Raw genomic sequence first — 24,933 nt, 5'->3', positions numbered from 1 at the left:
TCGTCATCGTCTTTCCCACTAAACAAAAGAACTAAAACGACCATTACCAGGCGTTTGTGTGCTACTCTAAATCATTCCGAACCAAATACTCGGTTTTAAATCCTGCAACGAAGCAATTGCTGACTGAAATTCTTGAAAATTGACTATAGGGCCTGATAGCGTGAGTCAATTCATCCATCAAGATCTCACGCATAACGGCAACATTGATATCGATACTTACGCGTCGTGCGGACGTCCAGAGTCGTGTTTGGACTGGGGCCGAGTATGTTCCTGGCATACCCTGTTATTTGGTAAAGAGTGTCCGGCTGGAGGTCAGTATACGCCCAATACCGCTCCCGTGGGCCAAGTTGGATCCAGTTTGATGCATTGAAATCTCCCGGAATCTTGCGAATGTTCATGTAATAGGACTCCAATTCCTCACCCCCGTCATAGCCTGGCTCCCAGTTGAACACGATGGTATCCTCAGTTAGTGCGCCGTCGTTAGATATTTTGAGGTCCTTTGGCGCCTCAGGCGGTCCTGAAAAAACAAATTTTAAATTTTAAATAAAAAAGGAAAGATCCGGGGAGGAACAAAGACGTCGTTTTCGACTGAAAAACCAAACAAAAAGATGAGTAATGGCCACTAAAGAGTCATGAATTAATTGTTGAAAGGAAAAGATAAGGGGAAGAGAGCGCCCCTTTTATGAAATGGTGTATAGCCTTCCTCCATCCGGGTGTTTGAAATTGACACGTACACAAAAGCAAAATCTTTGACAAAGTACTAAACAGTTTCCTCAATGTTTGAATCAAAACTCTTTTTTATCCAACCGGTTTTGTTTTCTTGAAAAAGGGTTTGTGCGATTATTTGATAGCTTTTCGTGCAGTTCCGCTTTGCTTTGTGAATCCGCATAGGACACTCATTGCCCCTATTTATTAAATCATCTATCTTCAAGACTTAAATAGCAAATGCCGACAACGGAACATTGTAACTGAATGTACCTGTTTCTTTCAACTCGATGTCATGGTCGACAAATGTACCGATGCCGTTGGCAGCCCTACACCTGTACATCCCATAATCAGCGCTGGAATTCACTGGATTGATTGTCAGCTTATTGTGGACACTATATCCAATAGGGGAATAGAAATCAATTTCTTCGAGTGAGACTCGGTCGGGGTCCGTGTCTTCGTTTATATTGGCGCCGTTTGGACCGTACCAAGTGACTGCAGGGCGAGGATCGCTTCGGACGATGCATTCTAAGGTCGTCGTGTAGTTGTTGTTGGCACCAATCCACTTCCTATCTTTGTTCATAATGACCGGGCGATCTGGCAAAGTATAAAGATCGAGATAAAACATCATTCCCAGTTCTCAAAGACACACTAACTTTAAAAAAAAAAAATTCAATTAAGACAAAGAATTTATACTTGCTTTCACAAATGAAATGTGAATTTGTTTGTGTCCACCAGTTGTAGTTAAGACTGAGTACAAACAACGATCGAGGGACCAATGAATTTGAGAAAGACGTACATCACATGAATCTAGATGAAGCTCATTTCTTTGTTTTTAATAGCCACCAGTTCACGAATGTGTTACCGATATTGCTAACAAAATAAGGACGAATGTTGTGTATAACCTGTGTATAATCAGACCGGGCATGTAGAGTGTATGAGTGTTTTGTGTGTACTCACAGATAAGCGATAAACCACGCCAACCAGAAAATGTAGTGGGATTCCAATAGGCTGGTGACCAGGAGGTGCTTCCTACACACCGGTAACTGCCGGCCTGGTTCCCAGACAACCCCGTAAGGGTTAAAGTGTGGCTGCCTGTTACGTATGTCGGTTCGATGACAGTGGTGGTTTCGCCCTCAGAAAGAAGGTGCTGCCACTCAATCCACACAAAAATATCTGGGTTGCTGGAGACAATGGCGCATGTGAAAGTGACGTCACTGCCCTCCAGGATGTCGCCCCGTGGAATTTTGGTCACTGAGAGGCTCCAATCTGTGTGAGAAACACAAACAATAATTTACATGGTCTCTCACTATAACGGTGTCAATACGTTAGTTCAATGTTTGATATTTGATATTCACGTCTGTATTTGGGGTAATGACCACAATATTTCGGATCTTCGTTTCTATTCAAACGTTGCCGAGCCTTATCTTGAGTTGCGCCCTTTCGTGGCACAATCCTAAGATCAATATTAAATTTTGAGATATTTCTCATTCAGCCGATTGTAGCTACGTGATGTCCCAAACTGTATCGAAGTATAATAGCAACGGCGCGCGCGTGTGCGTGGTGTCAGGCTGACTCCCATACACGACCTGTTACATGGTACCCTCTGGAGACATGTGCACAATAGGAAGCAAAAGGTTACGTACGTCTCAACAGGGCATTTTGTATAGGTGACCACGGTCGTCTCCACAAGGTTATCACGAAATAGATATATTGATTTTACTCAAAAATAAGGAATTTCCAAGGTGTGTTGATCAGTCGCAAATTGAAGTATTTTATGTAAGGGATATTAAGTCCAAATGTCAGCCCAAGAAATTCGTTCTGGTTAAAAAAGGAGCATTTTGAAAGTACACGTTCAAACTTCAATACTTTAGTACAACAAAGAAATGACTACACAAGATACACATTTCAGTATGTATGGATTAATCCTAAAGGGGCCGGGTTATTTTGACCATCTCTCAGCCGGGGGGGGGGGGGCGGATTCCGCCCCCCCCCCCAAGATCTCGGCCATCGAGTGACGAACAATTTTGAAACTCAATACATGCATAGAGCAACTCTTCATTAACATACCCAAGAAATTTCATGACCAAAGGTTAAAGGGTTTTGGAATTATGGCTAATTAATTATTCATATGTATGAATGGCAATTCTGGTCTGTGTACACGACGTATATGGGCAAATTCAGTTTTCCCGGCGCATAGCGCCGGAAAAAAAATTCTCTGCGGGACAACCCCTCGTCCGATTTTTATGTTTTTGGTGTCAAAAGATGCGCAAAGCTCAAAGCTAAAAAGTCATACAAGCTTGGGTCGCGAAAAAAATTTTTTAATGGGTATCGCGGAAAAAGTCGAGGGGGGGGGCGGATTCCGCCCCCCCTGCCCTTTTAGGGTTAACCTAATAACAAACCAACTACAAACGGAAATTTCAAAAATGTGTCAGTCGACATGGTTTTGGAAATGACTTTATTTTATGTTGGTTTTCGACAGCATGCCAAAAGGAATAATTTCAAGGCGAGTTTAGTGATTTATCTGTAAACTAAGAAAATACTAATTTGGTGGGTCACTTTTTTGGATAGCTGCAATATGGTGCAACATATACCTTTAATCCAAACCTGTTGAACAGTCAACGTTTCAGGCAGTATGCTCTGCCCGTCGTCAAGGGTTCTGGGCGGGTTGAGAATTCTCTCCAAAACCGAATCAATTATGCACTATTAATGCTGAAATGAAAACGAATTTTAGCCTCGAACCTAATGTATAGCAGTTGGTAATAACTCTTTGGTGCTCAAGTAAATGATAGGCTTGTGAAAAGACAACTTTAATTTCATTCTTTTTAATATCTGAATGAACCGGTTGTTTGAAAACGGTTTTCATGTCAAGCCGTTGGAAAGGGAATGCCGCCAACGCTAGAGGAAAAGGCATCTAAAATCCTTTAAGGTTTTTGTGTTGAATAGGAAAGGGCGTAATTATACATGTCGCCACTACATTTTAAGTGTTAAATGGAATGGAGTTTGGCCGCCTTAAAAAGAGGTGGTTTTCTGGCTAAGAAAATAGCAAGAAAGAACCGGTTTTGTGTGAGCAAAATTCCAAAAAGTTGCCAAGTTTACATTGAGTCTGCTTGAGCATGGCGAGGAGACTTAATAAAAGCCAAAAAAATAACAAACGAATGCAGCTTAGAATAGATCTGTCCTATCTCGCCAAATAAGCAGACTATTGTCTGTCATAATTTCAGCTCGGTATGTATTTCTCTAGAAAAGTGTGTGGAAATTGCGTCTGCAGTGGCTTTTTTACTCGAAGCAAAGTAATTCACGCTCCGTTTATAATCATGTTGATTGTTTACCTTTCGACTTCAGTTTGACACTTGGGGACAAATAATTCATGACATTTCGTTTTTCAATTACCTTGTACATTACACACAGAACGCAATATGCTGCATTTTAAAACACCTTACCCCACTGCTGACAATCAGCCTACGTACTTTGCATGGTGATTATTGCCTTTTGTATTGACATCAAAGGGTATACCCAGTCGACTGTGAATGTAGGGGTCAGTTCACCAGATGTACAACCCCGCTGACAGTGCTCAAGTTCATAAATTTACTAACACCATTTTCGGATCCCGTTTCGGATACAACCCGTGTATCTTTAATGTGGAAAATGTGCTCCAGTAATCAGTAATAATCCTCCGCGACTTACCGTGCGCATCTGACTGTGAGCAGTCGCAGATCCGAGCACATAATCCCAGCAGTATTACTGTGAACGTCACGGACGCCATTTTGGAAACCATGTTATTTCGAGGCGGACACAAAATAATGTGGAATTTGGACTCGAAAGCGATTGACGTAGGCTACTCCAAAGAGAAACAGAACAACTTTTGTGCTGGAATTTAAGGACGAATTTAACAGTGGCGTATAAAGGTCAAGTTGATTGGGGTAGACGTGATACAGGGCGTTTGAGCGGGCAGTGACTAATTCTTCCCAACAAACTGTTATCAGCACAGCCAATTAATGAGTCCAATTTAAAAGCTTTGTGTACTCGTTCTGCGTGGTACCTTGTACCAGTTAAACAAGTCAAGTTTTAGGCTGTCTCTTAGATAACCTTTCACATGTAAGTTAATAATTCATCAATACTAAAAGGGCTATCGCATATGAGTCCAAATCCCCCCCCCCCCTTACAAAAAAAACACTGTAGGATGAATACAACATATTTCCAACGCAAAAGGCAACACAAATGGAGGAGTGGTCTTGGGAATCTGACGAGACCGCTTTTAATACAACAATTTTAATTTTTCTCATATATACATGTATTATACGCAAAAGAAGTTAATTCTATTAAGGTAAAACAAGTAAATCAAACATTGCTTTAACATTGGACTGGGGATCAATCCAATATAAAGGGGCAATTAAATTGTCATAACTTAACCAAACATGTCAAAATACACTGTATATATTAAATTTGTATCAAACGAATGTTAGTGTTAAACCAAATTAAATACAATGTCTGGGGCCCCCTTCAATGGCAAGAGCATTTGGCTAGTTTTGTTCAAAGCAACTTCCCCGTGACGAATTATCTAAGCAATAGCTGTCACAATGAGTCCGCCATTGCAGGGGGCCTTCTTGAGTGCACAGTGACGGTGTATTCAGACTGCTCTATGAGCTGCGTGCATGACCAAAAGAGGGCTCACTTTGCATTGTTAATAAGATGCAATTGTGAATTTGTCAAATGGGACTTACAAGTAAGCATGTGATAATGCTATCAATCGGTATTTGTCAAAACCACTGGTCTAAATGTAAATGAATCGAGATGGAGTCTCGGTAATACATATTATATTTACAATGAACCTAAGCGAATCAAGAAGAAAGACACGTCCCTATCTATTACGTAAATCGTAAGTTACACAACGTCTACATGTAAAAGCACATCCAAATGTAAGTTTAATAAAACGTACAAATTGAACATAAAATTTAAAAAATTCAAACATTCGTGGAAACAATTTGTGGTTGTTTTTCCTTTCTTTTTCAGGAAATTTCGATTTGTGTATTTGTTTTATTTATTTTTTTGGTAAAAAAAATACAATGTATATATATTCCCATGCGTACAAAAATGCATGGGAAATAGTTCAAATATTCGATATGGTCGGACAATCCAGGAAAATGATGGAAAATTTGAGAGAAAACCAAATTTGAAATCAATTACCACAGTATTTCAAAGAGTATAAGACACCCTAGAGTAACATCTGCATTTTGTCATATGTGTCTCCCTTGCTCCATGTACGGTCGAATAGGAAACTAGACTTGTTCTTCGTTTTCATCCGTAACCTGCGGGGCTTCGCGAGATGACACACAATCGTAAGCCGGTGGGGGGTCATCGTTATTTTTGCCAGCATTGGCTTCCAATTCTACATTCCAAAGGTGAAGATTGAGAAAAGCCGGATCAGTTATTTAGGCAAGCCCGTTCATTATGATTGTTGGAAACTGGAAAGCATTTCCGTTGACAGGGTTTTAAAATTTGATGCCATCAGATTAGCATATTTACGAGGATAATCAGTTGTAAAACTGTATTCATAAATACCTATGACAGTTTACCCATTCCTATTGGTTGAGAGCCTGTTACGTGACCGGTCTTAAACGGTTGATAACACATTGACTGGCTTTTCAATTGTCACATGAAATTTTTACTCCTATAAAATCCGGTCCCTTTTACACTTTTATCGGTTGATGAACATACAGTCTTCCATTAGGCACGCGCAATACTAGCAATGAGTCAGTATTTCAAAGTGCTAAGAATTAAATTCACACTACACTGACACAGCTGCGTTCTGTGTCACATCGCGCAGTGCCAATCTCCATATAAGGAGTTGCTTAGGACTACTCGCTAGAAGCACATACCATAACATAGCTAGAGGGATATGTTTCTGAAAGACGTGAAGTAAAATTCTTGAACACAATCGTTGGAAATTTATATTGTTTTACTTGTTTTTACTCTTTGACCAGAAGGGCATTTATCGATGGAAATAAGTTTGTGCTTGGCCGATTTTATACACCATGTTTAAGACGCGAGTCATTATCAGCGTCCAGTCTCCAATCCGGTCTCAAACATAGTGTTTCAAACCGGCCAAGCACACATGTATTCCCTTGTTAACCGATGTATTAAAGACATAAGAGGCGAAAGTGGGTCGATTTGGGTGGCCAGGATGGCCCTTCTTACCAACTGCTTGCACGTAGGTTGGAGGCGGGTCGTACGAAGGGTTGTATACTTCAACTGTCCTGATTTAACGAGAGTAAAAAACGACAAAATGCTCAAGTATCTGGACCCTAAAGTATCTGGATCCATCAATAAAAATTAAAAAGCCAACCAAAGCAAGCACCCCTTCCACCCATTCATCATATCTGACCAGAGGCGTTGCATCGGTGGGGGGAGGGAGGTTAAGGGGGTACCCCCCCCAACCCTATCCCACCCCACCCCGATATTTGCTCACTAGTTCCCTTTTCTCGGGCGTATTTTTGTTCACGAAAGTCCTGACCTTTATGAGTGCAATTTTTAGAACTTCACGCGATCGTTGGAGACAGGCAGCCTCGCGATAACCCAGATCGTGGTCAGCTTACCTAGCCAGTGACCCGTCACTGGAGACAGCATGTCTCACAAGGTAAGTGGCCACTTCTTAATTTTACACATACCTGACCCTTGTTGGGAATTTTCCACCATTGTATTTGAGCCACCCTGCCCTCAATTAACATTCAACTAACCACACTGGTCATTTATTCATGGTATCCTCTTGACCCCTAATAGCCATTAAAACCACAGAATTGCCCTGTGAAGATCAAGACTCAAATTAGGTTTTTGCCCTATACCGATGTTTAAACACTATACTCAGTGTGTTACCTCCCGAGTGAAAGTTGGAAAAAATCACTTGGGTGGGACTCGAACCCACGACCTCCTGCTTTCTAGTGCAGATGTCTTACCACTCGACCACCGAGCTAACGGGATCGGTTGGCTGGTGTGAATCTGATGTACATAGCAGCGGGTACCGCATAAACTATTATAAGATGGAATTTTTGCGTCGGGGTCATATAAATCAAATTAGGTTTTATATCGTCCCGTTAGTTCGGTGGTCGAGTGGTAAGACATGTGCACTAGAAAGCAGGAGGTCGGGTTCGAGTCCCACCCGAGTGATTTTTTCAAACTTTCACTCGGGAGGTAATACGCTGAGTATACAATGTTTAAACGTCGTTGAAGGGCAAAATCCTAATTTGATTTATATCACCCCGACGCAAAAATTCCATCTTATAATAAGACTGTTCCCTTTTTGTCAGCAGAGGCGATCAATGGCAATCCATGTGGACAGAGGCAATTGTATACAAGCCTATGTATTTGTGAACAAGCCCATTAGGTTTCCGCCAATATTGAGCAAGCGGCCTGACAAGTGACACCCCCTCTGGTGGATGTACCATGGTCCAAACTAGGATCAAGTGATAGATGACCTCGGGCATGCCTACCATGTGGCTGGGACACTATAAAGCAGAAATGTGAGTGGTCTTGATTCCATGCCGGCTGCGAAAAAGGTTTTAGCCATAGCCTGTCAATGACCAACTAGCTAGCTTATGAATCGGGCAGCCGCCCAATAAGCCAGCCAGCCGACCTATAGCCAGTGACCCATCATTGGAGGTATTAGTCTCATAAGCCAGCCATGCAGTTTGCAATTGTCACCGTGCCATTTTTCCCAAGATTCACTTGGAAAAAACAATAACGATGCCTCTCGAATCAACAACACTGATAACCATTCAAACTTCCCCCCTACAAGCGTGCTATCTATCGAGCTGGTATGGATGACGATCAATTTTTTTTTAATGTGGAGGCTAAACTACAAACAGTAGCACGTTAAGTTTCGAGGACTCGATATTCTGAAATGTACTTGAAAGTTGTTTACAAAATAACAAAAAAATGAGGAAACGTTTTGCCTAGGGAATGTGGGCAGTTATGCACTCTTCTGATAAGATGTAAAGTCATTGGACAAACTAGCAATTTTATTTCATAACCATGCAAACCATGCGTGATACTTTACACCTAAAAACTTTGCTCGCACACAACTCTTGGAAACAATTTCCAAAAAGAACACCACCCTTTTCCGATTAAACCATACCGTATTCTGTGTCACGTTTTAATTAATACACTAATTATCAAGTATTGTTCGTGTGGTAGACACTGTACCTGTTTGAAATAATCTTAACTTTTGTCTATGCAAATAAAATGGCATTTCATTACTTACGTATTTGGTTGTGGTGCAGTCCTCCGCACTTCATCTATAACACAAGGACAGATAAAAGGTTCCAATAACAATTTGGATTCACAAAGATGCGTGTGAGCCAGAATGTGTTTACCTTTTTTCGAGGGGAGGGGGCTCTTTCATCTGTTGGAAGTTGTGTACTGGCTTAGTTTTCTGCACCATTTACATTGGAAAGATTCATTTTTAACTTTTGATATCTCTTTCGAATAGAGAAACACTCCCCGACTATTGTTTTATTCCGAGTCACATTTTTCATGCATAATGATTCCATGAAAAAAATACTAAAACAAAGCGATATATTTCAATAATGGTCAGTACATGTTCCTTTTTTTATTGCACTTCAATGATTTTACGACTTTGAAATGAATTTTTCCTTTCATTTGACTTACCTTGAGGTTTACCGCTGCAGCACTTGCAGATGTAACACATTGCAATGGTCACTAGCAGGAGAATAATGGTCCCAGCCACGCACACAGCTATGATCACCACTTGGTTGCTGTTAGCATCACCTGTGGGACGGGTGGGCTGTGGAGTCGGTGTAACTTTGGAACATGGAAACAGTTTGTGAATGAAAGTGGAGAGAATGAGTAGATTTAATGTGACTGTAGGGCCAGTCCATTATTGTGGCATCCAAAGGTGTAACATGGTTGAGTCCCTGCTACTACTGATCGGTGTAATTTGCCATAAAAGTATCAGTACAATTGACTTCAAAGTACATTACGGACACACTCTCGCAAAATGTGGTCCGGGTGCTTTCTATACAAAAACCTCGTTGGCTCGGGATTTTTTGTACGTAAAACCTTATCAGTCAGCCGATCACGCTCAATTGACTTCGGCCAAACCGCAGTCCCATCATAAGAAATAAGTTAACAATGTTATCCGGACCATTTTTTCCGAGAGTGTGTCTGTAATGGTTGATGGGCTTTTAAAAAGAACTTTTGCAAATGGGAAAGACACTTTGGAAAAATCCAATCAGTTTGAATATGCTTCATGAATTTCTGAATAAACGAGCACATTTTTAACAGTATTTAATTACTATTATTTTTTTGGTGTGGTGGTGGTGGTGGGGGGGGTGGCTGGCTGGGGGGGGGGTGCCAGACAGAAGATATATCAGAATGGCGCAATAAGACCGACAGCGGGCGCAATAATTTTGATTAGGGTTTCAAAAATTTCTACGTGTCCGAGTCGTTAATTTGCACAAAAAGTGCCCTACAATTTTTTGTAAAAAACAAGACCGTCTAGTTTTAAAATCGGTGGAATCGTGCGAATATAGCCGAGGATCATCTCCCTAGCTTTTGGGCTAATATCTAAGAGCAGATTTGATAAAATTAGGGTCCAAAAATGGGTCCTATTTGCAGGAGAAAATGTAGGGATGCCACTGGTAACTTTGGCAGTATGCAGGCTCAGCATTACCGGCAGGCTTCAAGCATTACGGACACACTCTCGCAAAATGTGGTCCGGGTGCTTTCTATACAAAAACCTCGTTGGCTCGGGGTTTTGTACGTAAAACCTTATCAGTCAGCCGATCACGCTCAATTGACTTCGGCCAAACCGCAGTCCCATCATAAGAAATAAGTTAACAATGTTATCCGGACCATTTTTTCCGAGAGTGTGTCTGTAATGTAATTATTTATTTGTTTCTCAGGTAAACTTTGCTGCACATAATCACTCTTGGTGGAAGAAAATATAAAAGAATTTGTTCTGCAAATAAGCATTGGTTTTTATACATATTGCCAATTGAGGACTGTTCTCACTTGTGTAGACCTACATGTCCGCGATTAGAACAGAAGTTTTATGGTTTTCCCAATAGACATGTGTACACAAACGCACATCATAACTTACCAATCGTAACATGAGACCAGTCACCGCACACGTCGTCCCGACAGTATAGACAGTGGAAGTGGTCTGTGGGATACGGGCTGGAGTACAGGAACTCCCCGTCATGCTGAATGCAGTCCAGGTCTGGCCTCAGACTCACCCATTCCCCTTGAGCTTCGTCATATACCTCAAGTCGTACGCAGATTCCGGCGTCGTCGTCCTGTGGTATACCGGTGATGACAAACTTACCTTGTGCCTGGATGTATGACACAGTTATACCTGAGAGAGGATGTAATTATTATAAAGACGTTACTTTGAACATGTTTTAGTCTACATCTATTGACATTCTTACGGTACAGTGTACTAACGTTATTATATTATTCTCAGTAATTATTTCTAAAAGGGACCCAATGAAATTCTACGTCTTAGTCTACGCAAAGGTTTCCCTAAGGTACCATTTTCTGTAGTAATAATGACTTCTTACATTATTTGCTTAAAAGTGTTGTGTCTGAAATTTGGATAAAAGAGCATACTGGCACACAAACAGGTCAAGCACTGAGATCTACATTATACACTTACCCATTTCATCCGGATCTCCAGCTGCAACGTCACAAAATGGAAGAAAAAAATGTAAGTAAGCTCGAAGGTCAGTAGCAGATTGCATTCGTTTATAGCTGATGGCAAGAAGTTTGGTACATTCAAAAAAATAATGTTTTGGGGACGGGAGGGGGGGGGGCGTATCCTCACCCAAACTTACCATAGGGGCCCGGCACTGTTCAAACATTGTGTGCGTATACACATGTATTAACGGAGGTTGGTTGGTTGGTTGGTGGGTTGGTTGGTTGGTGGGTTGGTGGGTTGGTGGGTTGGTGGGTTGGTGGGTTGGTGGGTTGGTGGGTTGGTGGGTTGGTGGGTTAATTGATTGGTGGGTTGGTGAGTTGGTGGGTGGGTTGTTGGGTTTGTTTTTGTTGCTGTTGTTGCTGTTGTTGCTGTTGTTGCTGTTGTTGCTGTTGTTGCTGCTGTTGCTGCTGTTGCTGCTGTTGCTGCTGTTGCTGCTGTTGCTGCTGTTGCTGCTGTTGCTGCTGTTGCTGCTGTTGCTGCTGTTGCTGCTGTTGCTGCTGTTGCTGCTGTTGCTGCTGTTGCTGCTGTTGTTGCTGTTGTTGCTGTTGTTGTTGCTACTGTTGTTGTTGTTGTTGGTGTTGGTGGTGTTGGTGGTGTTGGTGGTGTTGGTGGTGTTGGTGGTGTTGGTGGTGTTGGTGGTGTTGGTGGTGTTGGTGGTGTTGTTGTTGTTGCTGCTGCTGTCGTTGTTGTCGTTGTTGTCGTTGTTGTCGTTGTTGTCGTTGTTGTCGTTGTTGTCGTTGTTGTCGTTGTTGTCATTGTTGTCGTTGTTGTCGTTTGCATTTATTTATTTGAAGTCTCTATGGGTATATAATAAATAATACCAGGACATCAAGAATATGTTTCAATGTCTCAAAAATTCTGTGAACACTGTAATTTAAAAACACTTCCGGGTGCCAGGTCTTCTATGATAACATTAAAAGCTACCAGTGACTTTCCCATTGTGGACTTGTGGCTACTCACGGTTTGTGCGCACGGTCAGAGTCGCATAAGGACTGGAGCCATGCTTGTTGGTTGCATACACTGCTACTTGGTAGAGTGTGTCCGGTTGCAGGTCACTGTACGATAGCCCATTATAATCAGGCCTGTTTGATATCCAGTCAAGTGGGTCGAACTCATCAGGAATCTTGCGAATGTTGGTAAAAAAATTCTCTAACTCCTCGCCTCCGTCGTATCTCGACTCCCATATGACCCAGATGAATGAGTCTGTTACATACTCCACCTGAAGTTCCTTTGGGGGTTCAGGATCTCCTAGATTTACACATAAAAAAGAATACAAAATTATTCTTACCTTCGGTTAAACCATACGAACATTTGCTTGTAATTCAACTTCATTTGCTTGTAATTCAAAAAAATTAAAAGGGCCATTCGATAAAATCGTTTAATGCAATCCTTGTGTCCAAATTTCGTTTTGCCATGTGAAAGACATTTTAGTGCCTTTTTGGTTTTTATGGCAATGCAAGTGCAAATGTCAATATTCATGAACAAATGTGTGATGTAATTTCAGGAAGAAACCTTTGTCGTTGTATTTTCTGTGTGTACACGGCAGCTGTAAGACAATGAGCAAGCATTTCTCACAAATATTTTCAATAAGGAATTTTTGGGTTTCACATTTTGAACAGAAAAACACCTTAACTGAACAGTGTTTTCTTAAAATGACATAACAGCACCCGCATGGTTTTTGGACGTTGAAAGAATGAAAAAAATAAGATTTTTAATAAAGAAATCAAAAGGGTGTCAAATAATTTCTATAAGAGGGGTAGAACATTCCTACGCCAGTAGTTATGATTACGCCCTCTTGCGTTCGTGACCTTCGACCTGCTTGTCTTTGTTCTATCGTTTATCGCTCAATGTGCGCCTCCCCTTTGTTCATTAAAGTCTCCCATTATACCCGATAAGTCGATTACAGTTGCATTTATAGTGTGTGTGTTGGATTGAACTCTCGTCCCTACTGGCGCTAAGTAAACTTCATTTCGTGGACCCTCGAAAGAAAATAGTTAGAAACCTAATCTGATGAAGTTTCAGCTCAGTGGATAGGCTTATCATACTTTTGAAGAAACAACGAGTAACCATGAGCAACTTTTTGACCACGAAACGCAAATTTCTTCCTCACGCGCTTTATTTTTCTAAATCAGTCAAATTAATCGTTTGTACACTACTCCTTTTATTCAAAGAACGATTTTTGATAATAAATTGGTCACTTTTTGAGTAAATTCCAGCCGTCCTATACCATAAAAAGTTACTAGACAAAACCAGCAGCTCAGTAAACGAATCATTAACAAATACAATGTACAATATTGTAGCCGATTGAACCGCGGGTTCCTACACACAAAGATGAATGACTGTTCCGAGCTCTAGTACAAAATGCACTGAACGGACTTACCTTAATTGGTAGGACGCGTGATAACGGGCCTTAATACCCGTTTGGCGTGTTAATCGGGAATGTTCGAGGTGTGTCATTTTGTGCCATTGATAGTGTTGACAAGGTTTTCTGGTATCGGGAAATGACCCAGAGAATGGTTATTTTGATTTGAACAGTGTCACATTGGCCCTTAAAACTATCGGGTCCAGTAGGACCTAGAGACCGGGCAACATCTGACACTTGCCTTTTGAGATTTCAAAGGAGAGGGATTATAGCAAATTGTCCCGTGGGTAGTTTGAAATCTGAAACGCAAGAACGGGACTGTTTGTTGTTGGTTTTTGGCACTAGAGGCACTTTTAGTGAGATATGAAAAAAATTTACACAACGCGGATTTCAAAATGTTATCCAAAACGGCGAATGTTACCTTTAAGAATCAGGAATACGTATTGAAATGTGAGAACTTTACTTTTAAACAAGCTCCCAACACATGCAAAATGACCAGTTCGAGCAGTGTGTGATGCTAAACACTTCTTTCCAAAATGTCCTTGGAAAACAAGAATAAGTCTAGGCAAACACGATTCAGCTATGTACCTGTTTCTTTCAGCTGTATTTCATGCTCGTCAAATGTACCGATGCTGCTGGCAGCCCTACACCTGTACATGCCATAATCGGTGCTGCTCTCCACTGCAGCGAAGACCACTTGACTAATGACACGATATCCAAGCACCCCATCTCCTGATATGGTATCTTCAAGTGAAATCCGGTCAGGTATTGTGTCGTTGGTTATGATGGTGTCGTTTGGACCGTACCAAGTGACATTGGGGAGGGGATTGCCTTGGATGATGCATTCTAAGGTTGCTGTGTAGTTGTCGTTCGCCCCAATCCACGTTCTATCCTTATTGCTGATTTCAGGGCCATCTGTGACATACATAAGGTGGAAAATAAGACAATATTGTCCACGATCGGGTAAAAGTACTCAGTTGGAATCGTTGACAAAACTAATAGGGTTCTTCTCAAAGTATAAACGGAGCACGTTATCAGACTTTCAAAATAGAGGGTGACTCAAAAAGAAAGTTACCAAATTAATGATTTTTTTTTGTTAAAAAGCAATCGAATTCGAAACATCGATGAATTGTATCTAAAAGAGCATCTTCTCCACTCATCTAAAAAAAAAAAAGAATTACTGAAATTGATCCATGCTAAAGGAGTTATGAACGTTTTACTAAAATAACCAATTTGTATAGCTGTCCACGGAATGCCATTAAAAGCTAATGAGCTGGTTGAGTATTACAGATTAAACGACCACGTTTCATTGTACTCAAAAGGCATTCATTGGTACGTAGAACGGTCAATGATCAGTGGTAAATGCCGAGTTGTGTTATCTTTTTTTATTGAAAAAGACATAACTTGAGAATAGAGTATGCAAATTACGTGAAATTTTTACAGTGAAAAGCCAATAAGATGTACTTTCTCACTATTTTTTGTGGGGTAAAATGGAGTTTGTCAAATATTTTAACAATATTTTTCAAATTGGGTAACCACTGGCACCTTGCAAGTGGTCTTGTATCCCTTAAAGGACAAGTTGTTATGCTTGCGATTTCAATGAATATAGACAAAACTAAAGATGTATAGGTCTAGAATAGCGGTATCAAATCAACTTCCCACTTCCCAAATAGGTGGATAGTTGTGGATGTGGTGAAGAGATGGTTGTATACTCACAGAAGACTACATTAACAGTCCAATCAGACAATCGATTCGGGTTCCAATCGTCTGACCATATACTATTCCCAGCACATCGGTACCAACCAGACTGGTTCCTGAATACGCCTTTAAAAGTCAAGTCGTTGCTGTCCGTAGTGAACATCGGTTCGGTGAGAGTGGTCGATATTTCCCGATCCAGACTGTGCCGCCACTCAATCCATCCCGAAAGGCCGATGTCGAAGGCACAGGTGAGCGTGACGTCATCCCCCTCCAGAACAGGTCCCGATGGGGTCTTGGTCACAAAAAGCTCCCAAACTGCCCAAGTTATATAAAAACATCAAAATCGCAATCAAGTCTCACAGGAATCTTTATCGAAAAATCCTTTAATATCATCTTAGTTTTCAGTAGGTTTTTCGTCGCATCTTACAGGATACTGTAGACGTTATGTATAGAGGAGGGCAATGCCTTTGTTTCGTCTTGATATGCATGAGTCTTTTGTGCATTCCTCGAATATAGAATAACAAAGGATGTCCTCTACCAATAAGGTCTGTAGAGGTGGTCCTAGTGACCATACTTACCGTAAGCAACGTAAGAATGCCGACCGCACAGTTTGTCCCGGCAGAGGTAATATCGCATGTTGTCAAAATACGGGCCGGCGGCGAAGTATTCCAAATCGCCGTCACTCTGAATGCAGTCCAGATCTGGCCTCAGACTAACATCAAACACGTTTTCCAGGTCCCGTCCCGCTAGTCGTAGGCAGGCTCTGTTGTCTTTGTCAGCTCTGGGTATGCCGGTTACGACAATTCTCCCTTTTGACTTGGTGTATGACACTGTTATACCTGAGGGCGATCCAAGGCAAATGATTGTAATTGTAATGGCCATTCTATAAATTTTAGCGTTCCTTTTTTCTCCCGTCATTGTAACATGAGAAGCCTATGCTTTCATAATTCTGACGCACTCCCTGGGCAGATGACCTTAAAGAGTGATAAAATATTTCAACCTACCTTGCAAACATTTTTTTTAAATTAACAACAAAGTTTATTTTAATCATTAGCAGCTGTTAATTTTTAAAAAAAATCTATACCTAATTTACAGAGAGATAGACAGGCATGCACACGAAAAGCAAAGCAAAACAACTAGAGGTTGTAGGAACAACCACATGGTGTTGGGCCATGGGATACCGCAAACTTTGCCACATACATCAACTAATGCACGTTTAAATCCATGTTTGACTTTTCAACAAGCCGCCATAGGGCGCTCTAACATTTGATGACGTCACCTGTAAAAAAAATTTGTACAGTACTGCCTAGGCAGACACTCGAATCGTTGAAAGCAAGTTCGCATCTTTCGCCAATTTCAATTAATAAGGCACTTCCGGTTTTAACCGGAAGGAAGGGTCACGTGATTTTGCACTTCAAACCAAAAGTGAAGACCCTGCAATATTGTATCGATTGCCATAAACAAAATCAAATCTGTAGCAGTTGATTTTATGTTGATTTTCAAAAATTAAATATGGAAATATTTATTTGCTTGTACTGTGACAATTGATGACATCATTGTGACGTCATCGCCAGAAACCTCCAGAGCTATATTAACTCTGTTATATATAGCCACATCTTGATTATATCTCTCACGGTTGAGTTTTTAGCAATTGTTTAAGATTTAAAGGTCTTTTCTTTATAACTTCCGGTCTGACGTATGACGTCATCCTTCTTTTTTTCGCGCACAGGTCTTTTCTGCATTAAGTTCATCATGTATGTTAGGTTTGAAGCGATAACCGCAAATTTCGTCACAGGCATCAAGTGGAAATGCGTTTTTAACGTTTTTTAACCTGCCGCTAGAGGGCGCTTCAACACTTTATGGCATCACCCATTATTTTTTTTTGAAGGTTAATCCAGGCAGACACTTAAATCGTTAAAAGCAATTTCATATCTTTTTCCACTTTTGAATTATTAGGCACTTCTGGTTTCGACCGTAAGGAAGGATCACGTGATTTTACGCGCAAGGGATCAAATGAAGATCATGTATTACCAAGTCGATTCCCGCAAATTTCAGGTTCCGGTCACTCACGGTCGATTTTATATGGAATTTCAAAGATTAAATTTAGGATGAAGGATGGAGGATGAAGGATGGAGGATGGAGGATGGAGGTTGAAGGATGGAGGATGGAGGATGGAGGATGGAGGATGGAGGATGGAGGGTTGTAGGATGGAGGATGGAGGATGGAGGATGGAGGATGGAGGATGGAGGATGGAGGGTTGAAGGATGGAGGATGGAGGATGGAGGATGGAGGATGAAAGATGGAGGTTGAAGGATGGAGGAAGAGAATGGAGGATGGAGGTTGAAGGATGGAGGACGGAGGATGAAAGATGGAGGTTGAAGGATGGAGGATGGAGAATGGAGGATGGCGGTTGAAGGATGGAGGATGGAGGATGGAGGATGAAGAATCGAAGATGGAGGATGGAGGATGGAGGATGAAGGATGAAGGATGGAGGATGAAGGATCGTGGATGGAGGATGGAGGATGGAGGATGGAGGATGGTGGATGGGGGATGGAGGATGATAGATGGAGGATGGTGGATGGAGGATGAAGGATGGAGTATGGAGGATGGAGGATGGAGGATGGAGGATGGAGGATGGAGGATGGAGGTTGAAGGATGGAGGATGGACGATGGACGATGGAGGATGAAAGATGGAGGTTGAAGGATGGAGGAAGAGAATGGAGGATGGAGGTTGAAGGATGGAGGATGGAGGATGGAGGATGAAGGATCGAAGATGGAGGATGGAGGATGGAGGATGAAGGATGAAGGATGGAGGATGAAGGATGGAGGATGGAGGATGGAGGATGGAGGATGGAGTATAGAGGCTGGAGAATGGAGGATGGAGGATGAAGGATGGAGGATGGAGGATGGAGGATGGAGGATGGAGGATGGAGGATGGAGGATGGAGGATGGAGGATGGAGGATGGAGGATGGAGGATGGAGGATGGAGGATGGAGGATGGAGGTTGAAGGATGGAGGACGGAGGATGAAAGATGGAGGTTGAAGGATGGAGGATGGAGAATGGAGGATGGCGGTTGAAGGATGGAGGATGGAGGATGGAGGATGAAGGATCGAAGATGGAGGATGGAGGATGGAGGATGAAGGATGAAGGATGGAGGATGAAGGATCGTGGATGGAGGATGGAGGATGGAGGATGGAGGATGGTGGATGGGGGATGGAGGATGATAGATGGAGGATGGTGGATGGAGGTTGAAGGATGGAGGATGGAGGATGGAGGATGGAGGATGGAGGTGGAGGATGGAGGATGGAGGATGGAGGATGAAGGATGGAGGATGGAGGATAAAGGATGAAGGATGGAGGATGGAGGATGGAGGTGGAGGATGGAGAATGGAGGTTGGAGGATGAAGGATGAAGGATGGAGGAAGGAGGATGGAGGATGGAGGATGGAGGAAAGAGTATGGAGGATTGTGGATGGAGGATGGAGGATGGAGGATGGAGGATGGAGGATGGTGGATGGAGGATGGAGGTTGGAGGATGGAGGATGGAGGTGGAGGATGGAGAATGGAGGATGGAGGATGGAGGATGGAGGTTGGAGGATGGAGGATAGAGTATGGAGGAGTGTGGATGGAGGATGGAGGATGGAGGATGGAGGATGGAGGATGGTGGATGGAGGATGGAGGTTGGAGGATAGAGGATGGAGGATGGAGGATGGAGAATGGAGGATGGAGGATGGAGGATGGAGGATGGAGGATGGAGGATAGAGTATGGAGGATTGTGGATGGAGGATGGAGGATGGAGGATGGAGGATGGAGGATGGTGGATGGAGGATGGAGGATGGAGGATGGAGGATGGAGGATGGAGGATGGAGGTTGAAGGATGGAGGATGGAGGATGGAGGATGGAGGATGGAGGATGGAGGATGGGGGTTGGAGGATGGAGGATAGAGTATGGAGGATTGTGGATGGAGGATGGAGGATGGAGGATGAAGGATGGAGGCTGGAGGATGGTGGATGGGGTATGGAGGATGGAGGATGGAGGATTGAGGATGGAGGATGGAGGATGAAGGATGAAGGATGGAGGATGGAGGATGGAGGATGGAGGATGGAGGATGGAGGATGGAGGTTGGAGGATGGAGGATGGAGGATGGAGGATGGAGGATGGAGGATGGAGGATGGAAGATAAAGGATGGAGGCTGGAGGATGGTGGATGGGGTATGGAGGATGGTGGATGGAGGATGGAGGATCGAAGATGGAGGATGGAGGATGAAGGATGGAGGATGGAGGACAGAGGATGGAGGTTGGAGGCTGGAGGATGGAGGATGGAGGATGGAGGATGGAGGATGGAGGATGGAGGTGGAGGATGGAGGATGGAGGATGGAGGATGAAGGATGGAGGATGGAGGATGGAGGATGGAGGATGGAGGATGGAGGATGGAGGTGGAGGATGGAGAATGGAGGATGGAGGATGAAGGATGAAGGATGGAGGAAGGAGGATGGAGGATGGAGGATGGAGGATGGAGGATGGAGGATGGAGGATGGAGGATGGAGGATGGAGGTGGAGGATGGAGGATGAAGGATGAAGGATGGAGGAAGGAGGATGGAGGATGGAGGATGGAGGATAGAGTATGGAGGATTGTGGATGGAGGATGGAGGATGGAGGATGGAGGATGGAGGATGGTGGATGGAGGATGGAGGTTGGAGGATGGAGGATGGAGGATGGAGGATGGAGCATGAAGGATGGAGAATGGAGGTTGGAGGATTGAGGATGGTGGATGGAGGATGGAGGATGGAGGATAGAGTATGGAGGATTGTGGATGGAGGATGGAGGATGGAGGATGGAGGATGGAGGATGGAGGATGGAGGATGGAGGATGGAGGATGGAGGATGGAGGATGGAGGTGGAGGATGGAGAATGGAGGATGGAGGATGAAGGATGAAGGATGGAGAATGGAGGATGGAGGATGGAGGATGGAGGATAGAGTATGGAGGATTGTGGATGGAGGATGGAGGATGGAGGATGGAGGATGGAGGATGGTGGATGGAGGATGGAGGTTGGAGGATGGAGGATGGAGGATGGAGGATGGAGCATGAAGGATGGAGAATGGAGGATGGAGGATGGAGGATGGAGGATGGAGGATGGAGGATGGAGGTTGGAGGATGGAGGATAGAGTATGGAGGACTGTGGATGGAGGATTGTGGATGGAGGATGGAGGATGGAGGATGAAGGCTGGAGGCTGGAGGATGGTGGATGGGGTATGGAGGATGGAGGATGGAGGATTGAGGATGGAGGATGGAGGATGGAGGATGAAGGATGGAGGATGGAGGATGGAGGATGGAGGATGGAGGATGGAGGATGGAGGTTGGAGGATGGAGGATTGAGGATGGAGGATGGAGGATGGAGGATGGAGGATGGAGGATGGAGGATGGAGGATGGTGGATGGAGGATGGAGGTTGGAGGATGGAGGATGGAGGTGGAGGATGGAGAATGGAGGATGGAGGATGGAGGATGGAGGTTGGAGGATGGAGGATAGAGTATGGAGGATTGTGGATGGAGGATGGAGGATGGAGGATGGAGGATGGAGGATGGTGGATGGAGGATGGAGGTTGGAGGATAGAGGATGGAGGATGGAGGATGGAGAATGGAGGATGGAGGATGGAGGATGGAAGATGGAGGATGGAGGATAGAGTATGGAGGATTGTGGATGGAGGATGGAGGATGGAGGATGGAGGATGGAGGATGGTGGATGGAGGATGGAGGTTGGAGGATGGAGGATGGAGGATGGAGGATGGAGCATGAAGGATGGAGAATGGAGGATGGAGGATGGAGGATGGAGGATGGAGGATGGGGGTTGGAGGATGGAGGATAGAGTATGGAGGATTGTGGATGGAGGATGGAGGATGGAGGATGAAGGATGGAGGCTGGAGGATGGTGGATGGGGTATGGAGGATGGAGGATGGAGGATTGAGGATGGAGGATGGAGGATGAAGGATGAAGGATGGAGGATGGAGGATGGAGGATGGAGGATGGAGGATGGAGGATGGAGGTTGGAGGATGGAGGATGGAGGATGGAAGATGGAGGATGGAGGATGGAGGATGGAGGATGGAGGATGGAGGATGGAAGATAAAGGATGGAGGCTGGAGGATGGTGGATGGGGTATGGAGGATGGTGGATGGAGGATGGAGGATCGAAGATGGAGGATGGAGGATGGAGGATGAAGGATGGAGGATGGAGGACAGAGGATGGAGGTTGGAGGCTGGAGGATGGAGGATGGAGGATGGAGGATGGAGGATGGAGGATGGAGGTGGAGGATGGAGGATGGAGGATGGAGGATGAAGGATGGAGGATGGAGGATGGAGGATGGAGGATGGAGGATGGAGGATGGAGGATGGAGGATGGAGGTGGAGGATGGAGAATGGAGGATGGAGGATGAAGGATGAAGGATGGAGGAAGGAGGATGGAGGATGGAGGATGGAGGATGGAGGATGGAGGATGGAGGATGGAGGATGGAGGATGGAGGTGGAGGATGGAGGATGAAGGATGAAGGATGGAGGAAGGAGGATGGAGGATGGAGGATGGAGGATAGAGTATGGAGGATTGTGGATGGAGGATGGAGGATGGAGGATGGAGGATGGAGGATGGTGGATGGAGGATGGAGGTTGGAGGATGGAGGATGGAGGATGGAGGATGGAGCATGAAGGATGGAGAATGGAGGTTGGAGGATTGAGGATGGTGGATGGAGGATGGAGGATGGAGGATAGAGTATGGAGGATTGTGGATGGAGGATGGAGGATGGAGGATGGAGGATGGAGGATGGAGGATGGAGGATGGAGGATGGAGGATGGAGGATGGAGGATGGAGGATGGAGGATGGAGGTGGAGGATGGAGAATGGAGGATGGAGGATGAAGGATGAAGGATGGAGAATGGAGGATGGAGGATGGAGGATGGAGGATAGAGTATGGAGGATTGTGGATGGAGGATGGAGGATGGAGGATGGAGGATGGAGGATGGTGGATGGAGGATGGAGGTTGGAGGATGGAGGATGGAGGATGGAGGATGGAGCATGAAGGATGGAGAATGGAGGATGGAGGATGGAGGATGGAGGATGGAGGATGGAGGATGGAGGTTGGAGGATGGAGGATAGAGTATGGAGGACTGTGGATGGAGGATTGTGGATGGAGGATGGAGGATGGAGGATGAAGGATGGAGGCTGGAGGATGGTGGATGGGGTATGGAGGATGGAGGATGGAGGATTGAGGATGGAGGATGGAGGATGGAGGATGAAGGATGGAGGATGGAGGATGGAGGATGGAGGATGGAGGATGGAGGATGGAGGTTGGAGGATGGAGGATTGAGGATGGAGGATGGAGGATGGAGGATGGAGGATGGAGGATGGAGGATGGAGGATGGAAGATGAAGGATGGAGGCTGGAGGATGGTGGATGGGGTATGGAGGATGGTGGATGGAGGATGGAGGATCGAAGATGGAGGATGGAGGATGGAGGATGGAGGATGGAGGATGGAGGTTGGAGGCTGGAGGATGGAGGATGGAGGATGGAGGATGGAGGATGGAGGATGGAGGTGGAGGATGGAGGATGGAGGATGGAGGATGAAGGATGGAGGATGGAGGATGGAGGATGGAGGATGGAGGATGGAGGATGGAGGTGGAGGATGGAGAATGGAGGATGGAGGATGAAGGATGAAGGATGGAGGAAGGAGGATGGAGGATGGAGGATGGAGGAAGGAGGATGGAGGATGGAGGATGGAGGATGGAGGATGGAGGATGGAGGATGGAGGATGGAGGTGGAGGATGGAGAATGGAGGATGGAGGATGAAGGATGAAGGATGGAGGAAGGAGGATGGAGGATGGAGGATTGAGGATGGAGGATGGAGGATGGAGGATGGAGGATGAAGGATGAAGGATGAAGGATGAAGGATGGAGGATGGAGGATGGAGGATGGAGGATGGAGGGTGGAGGATGGAGGATGAAGGATGAAGGATGGAGGATGGAGGATGGAGGATGAAGGATGGAGAATGGAGGATGGAGGATGAAGGATGAGGGATGGAGGATGGAGGATAGAGTATGGAGGATTGTGGATGGAGGATGGAGGATGGAGGATGAAGGATGAAGGATGGAAGATGGAGGATGGAGGATGGAGGATGAAGGATGAAGGATGGAGGATGGAGGATCGAGGATGGAGGGTGGAGGTTGGAGGATGAAGGATGAAGGATGGAGGATGGAGGATGGAGGATGGAGGATGGAGGATGGAGGATGAAGGATGAAGGATGGAGGATGGAGGATGGAGGATGGAGGATGGAGGTTGGAGGATGGAGGATGGAGGATGGAAGATGGAGGATGGAGGATGGAGGATGGAGGATGGAGGATGGAGGATGGAAGATGAAGGATGGAGGCTGGAGGATGGTGGATGGGGTATGGAGGATGGTGGATGGAGGATGGAGGATCGAAGATGGAGGATGGAGGATGGAGGATGAAGGATGGAGGATGGAGGACAGAGGATGGAGGTTGGAGGCTGGAGGATGGAGGATGGAGGATGGAGGATGGAGGATGGAGGATGGAGGATGGAGGTGGAGGATGGAGGATGGAGGATGGAGGATGAAGGATGGAGGATGGAGGATGGAGGATGGAGGATGGAGGATGGAGGATGGAGGTGGAGGATGGAGAATGGAGGATGGAGGATGAAGGATGAAGGATGGAGGAAGGAGGATGGAGGATGGAGGATGGAGGATGGAGGATGGAGGATGGAGGATGGAGGATGGAGGATGGAGGTGGAGGATGGAGGATGAAGGATGAAGGATGGAGGAAGGAGGATGGAGGATGGAGGATGGAGGATAGAGTATGGAGGATTGTGGATGGAGGATGGAGGATGGAGGATGGAGGATGGAGGATGGTGGATGGAGGATGGAGGTTGGAGGATGGAGGATGGAGGATGGAGGATGGAGCATGAAGGATGGAGAATGGAGGTTGGAGGATGGAGGATGGTGGATGGAGGATGGAGGTTGGAGGATGGAGGATGAAGGATGAAGGATGGAGGAAGGAGGATGGAGGATGGAGGATGGAGGATGGAGGATGGAGGATGGAGGATGGAGGATGGAGGATGGAGGATGGAGGATGGAGGTGGAGGATGGAGAATGGAGGATGGAGGATGAAGGATGAAGGATGGAGAATGGAGGATGGAGGATGGAGGATGGAGGATAGAGTATGGAGGATTGTGGATGGAGGATGGAGGATGGAGGATGGAGGATGGAGGATGGTGGATGGAGGATGGAGGTTGGAGGATGGAGGATGGAGGATGGAGGATGGAGCATGAAGGATGGAGAATGGAGGATGGAGGATGGAGGATGGAGGATGGAGGATGGAGGATGGAGGTTGGAGGATGGAGGATAGAGTATGGAGGACTGTGGATGGAGGATTGTGGATGGAGGATGGAGGATGGAGGA

General features: G+C 44.9%; 1 protein-coding gene across 1 annotated transcript in view; it reads right to left on the bottom strand.

Moving 5' to 3' along the window:
• The window catches only part of LOC119735302, a gene marked incomplete at its 3' end in the record, with an annotated part of 45,625 nt that overhangs the window by 11,069 nt on the left and 9,623 nt on the right, over window positions 1-24,933 (bottom strand). Inside the window, exons 5-18 of the mRNA XM_038209000.1 lie at window positions 16,058-16,318; window positions 15,498-15,794; window positions 14,370-14,696; window positions 12,380-12,667; window positions 11,378-11,398; window positions 10,823-11,077; window positions 9,370-9,522; window positions 8,963-8,996; window positions 6,904-6,962; window positions 5,986-6,094; window positions 4,038-4,057; window positions 1,666-1,974; window positions 979-1,302; window positions 221-517 (exon numbers count right to left, since the gene is read on the bottom strand). Coding sequence (XP_038064928.1) covers window positions 221-517; window positions 979-1,302; window positions 1,666-1,974; window positions 4,038-4,057; window positions 5,986-6,094; window positions 6,904-6,962; window positions 8,963-8,996; window positions 9,370-9,522; window positions 10,823-11,077; window positions 11,378-11,398; window positions 12,380-12,667; window positions 14,370-14,696; window positions 15,498-15,794; window positions 16,058-16,318 — 2,754 coding nt within the window. The remainder of the gene's footprint in view (window positions 1-220; window positions 518-978; window positions 1,303-1,665; window positions 1,975-4,037; window positions 4,058-5,985; window positions 6,095-6,903; window positions 6,963-8,962; window positions 8,997-9,369; window positions 9,523-10,822; window positions 11,078-11,377; window positions 11,399-12,379; window positions 12,668-14,369; window positions 14,697-15,497; window positions 15,795-16,057; window positions 16,319-24,933) is intronic.

This window comes from Patiria miniata, unplaced genomic scaffold (genome assembly GCF_015706575.1).
Source record: "Patiria miniata isolate m_02_andy unplaced genomic scaffold, ASM1570657v1 HiC_scaffold_29, whole genome shotgun sequence".
Taxonomy (NCBI): domain Eukaryota; kingdom Metazoa; phylum Echinodermata; class Asteroidea; order Valvatida; family Asterinidae; genus Patiria; species Patiria miniata.
The sequence above is the reverse complement of the archived record's forward strand: the minus strand, read 5'-3'. Positions and strand labels throughout refer to the sequence as shown.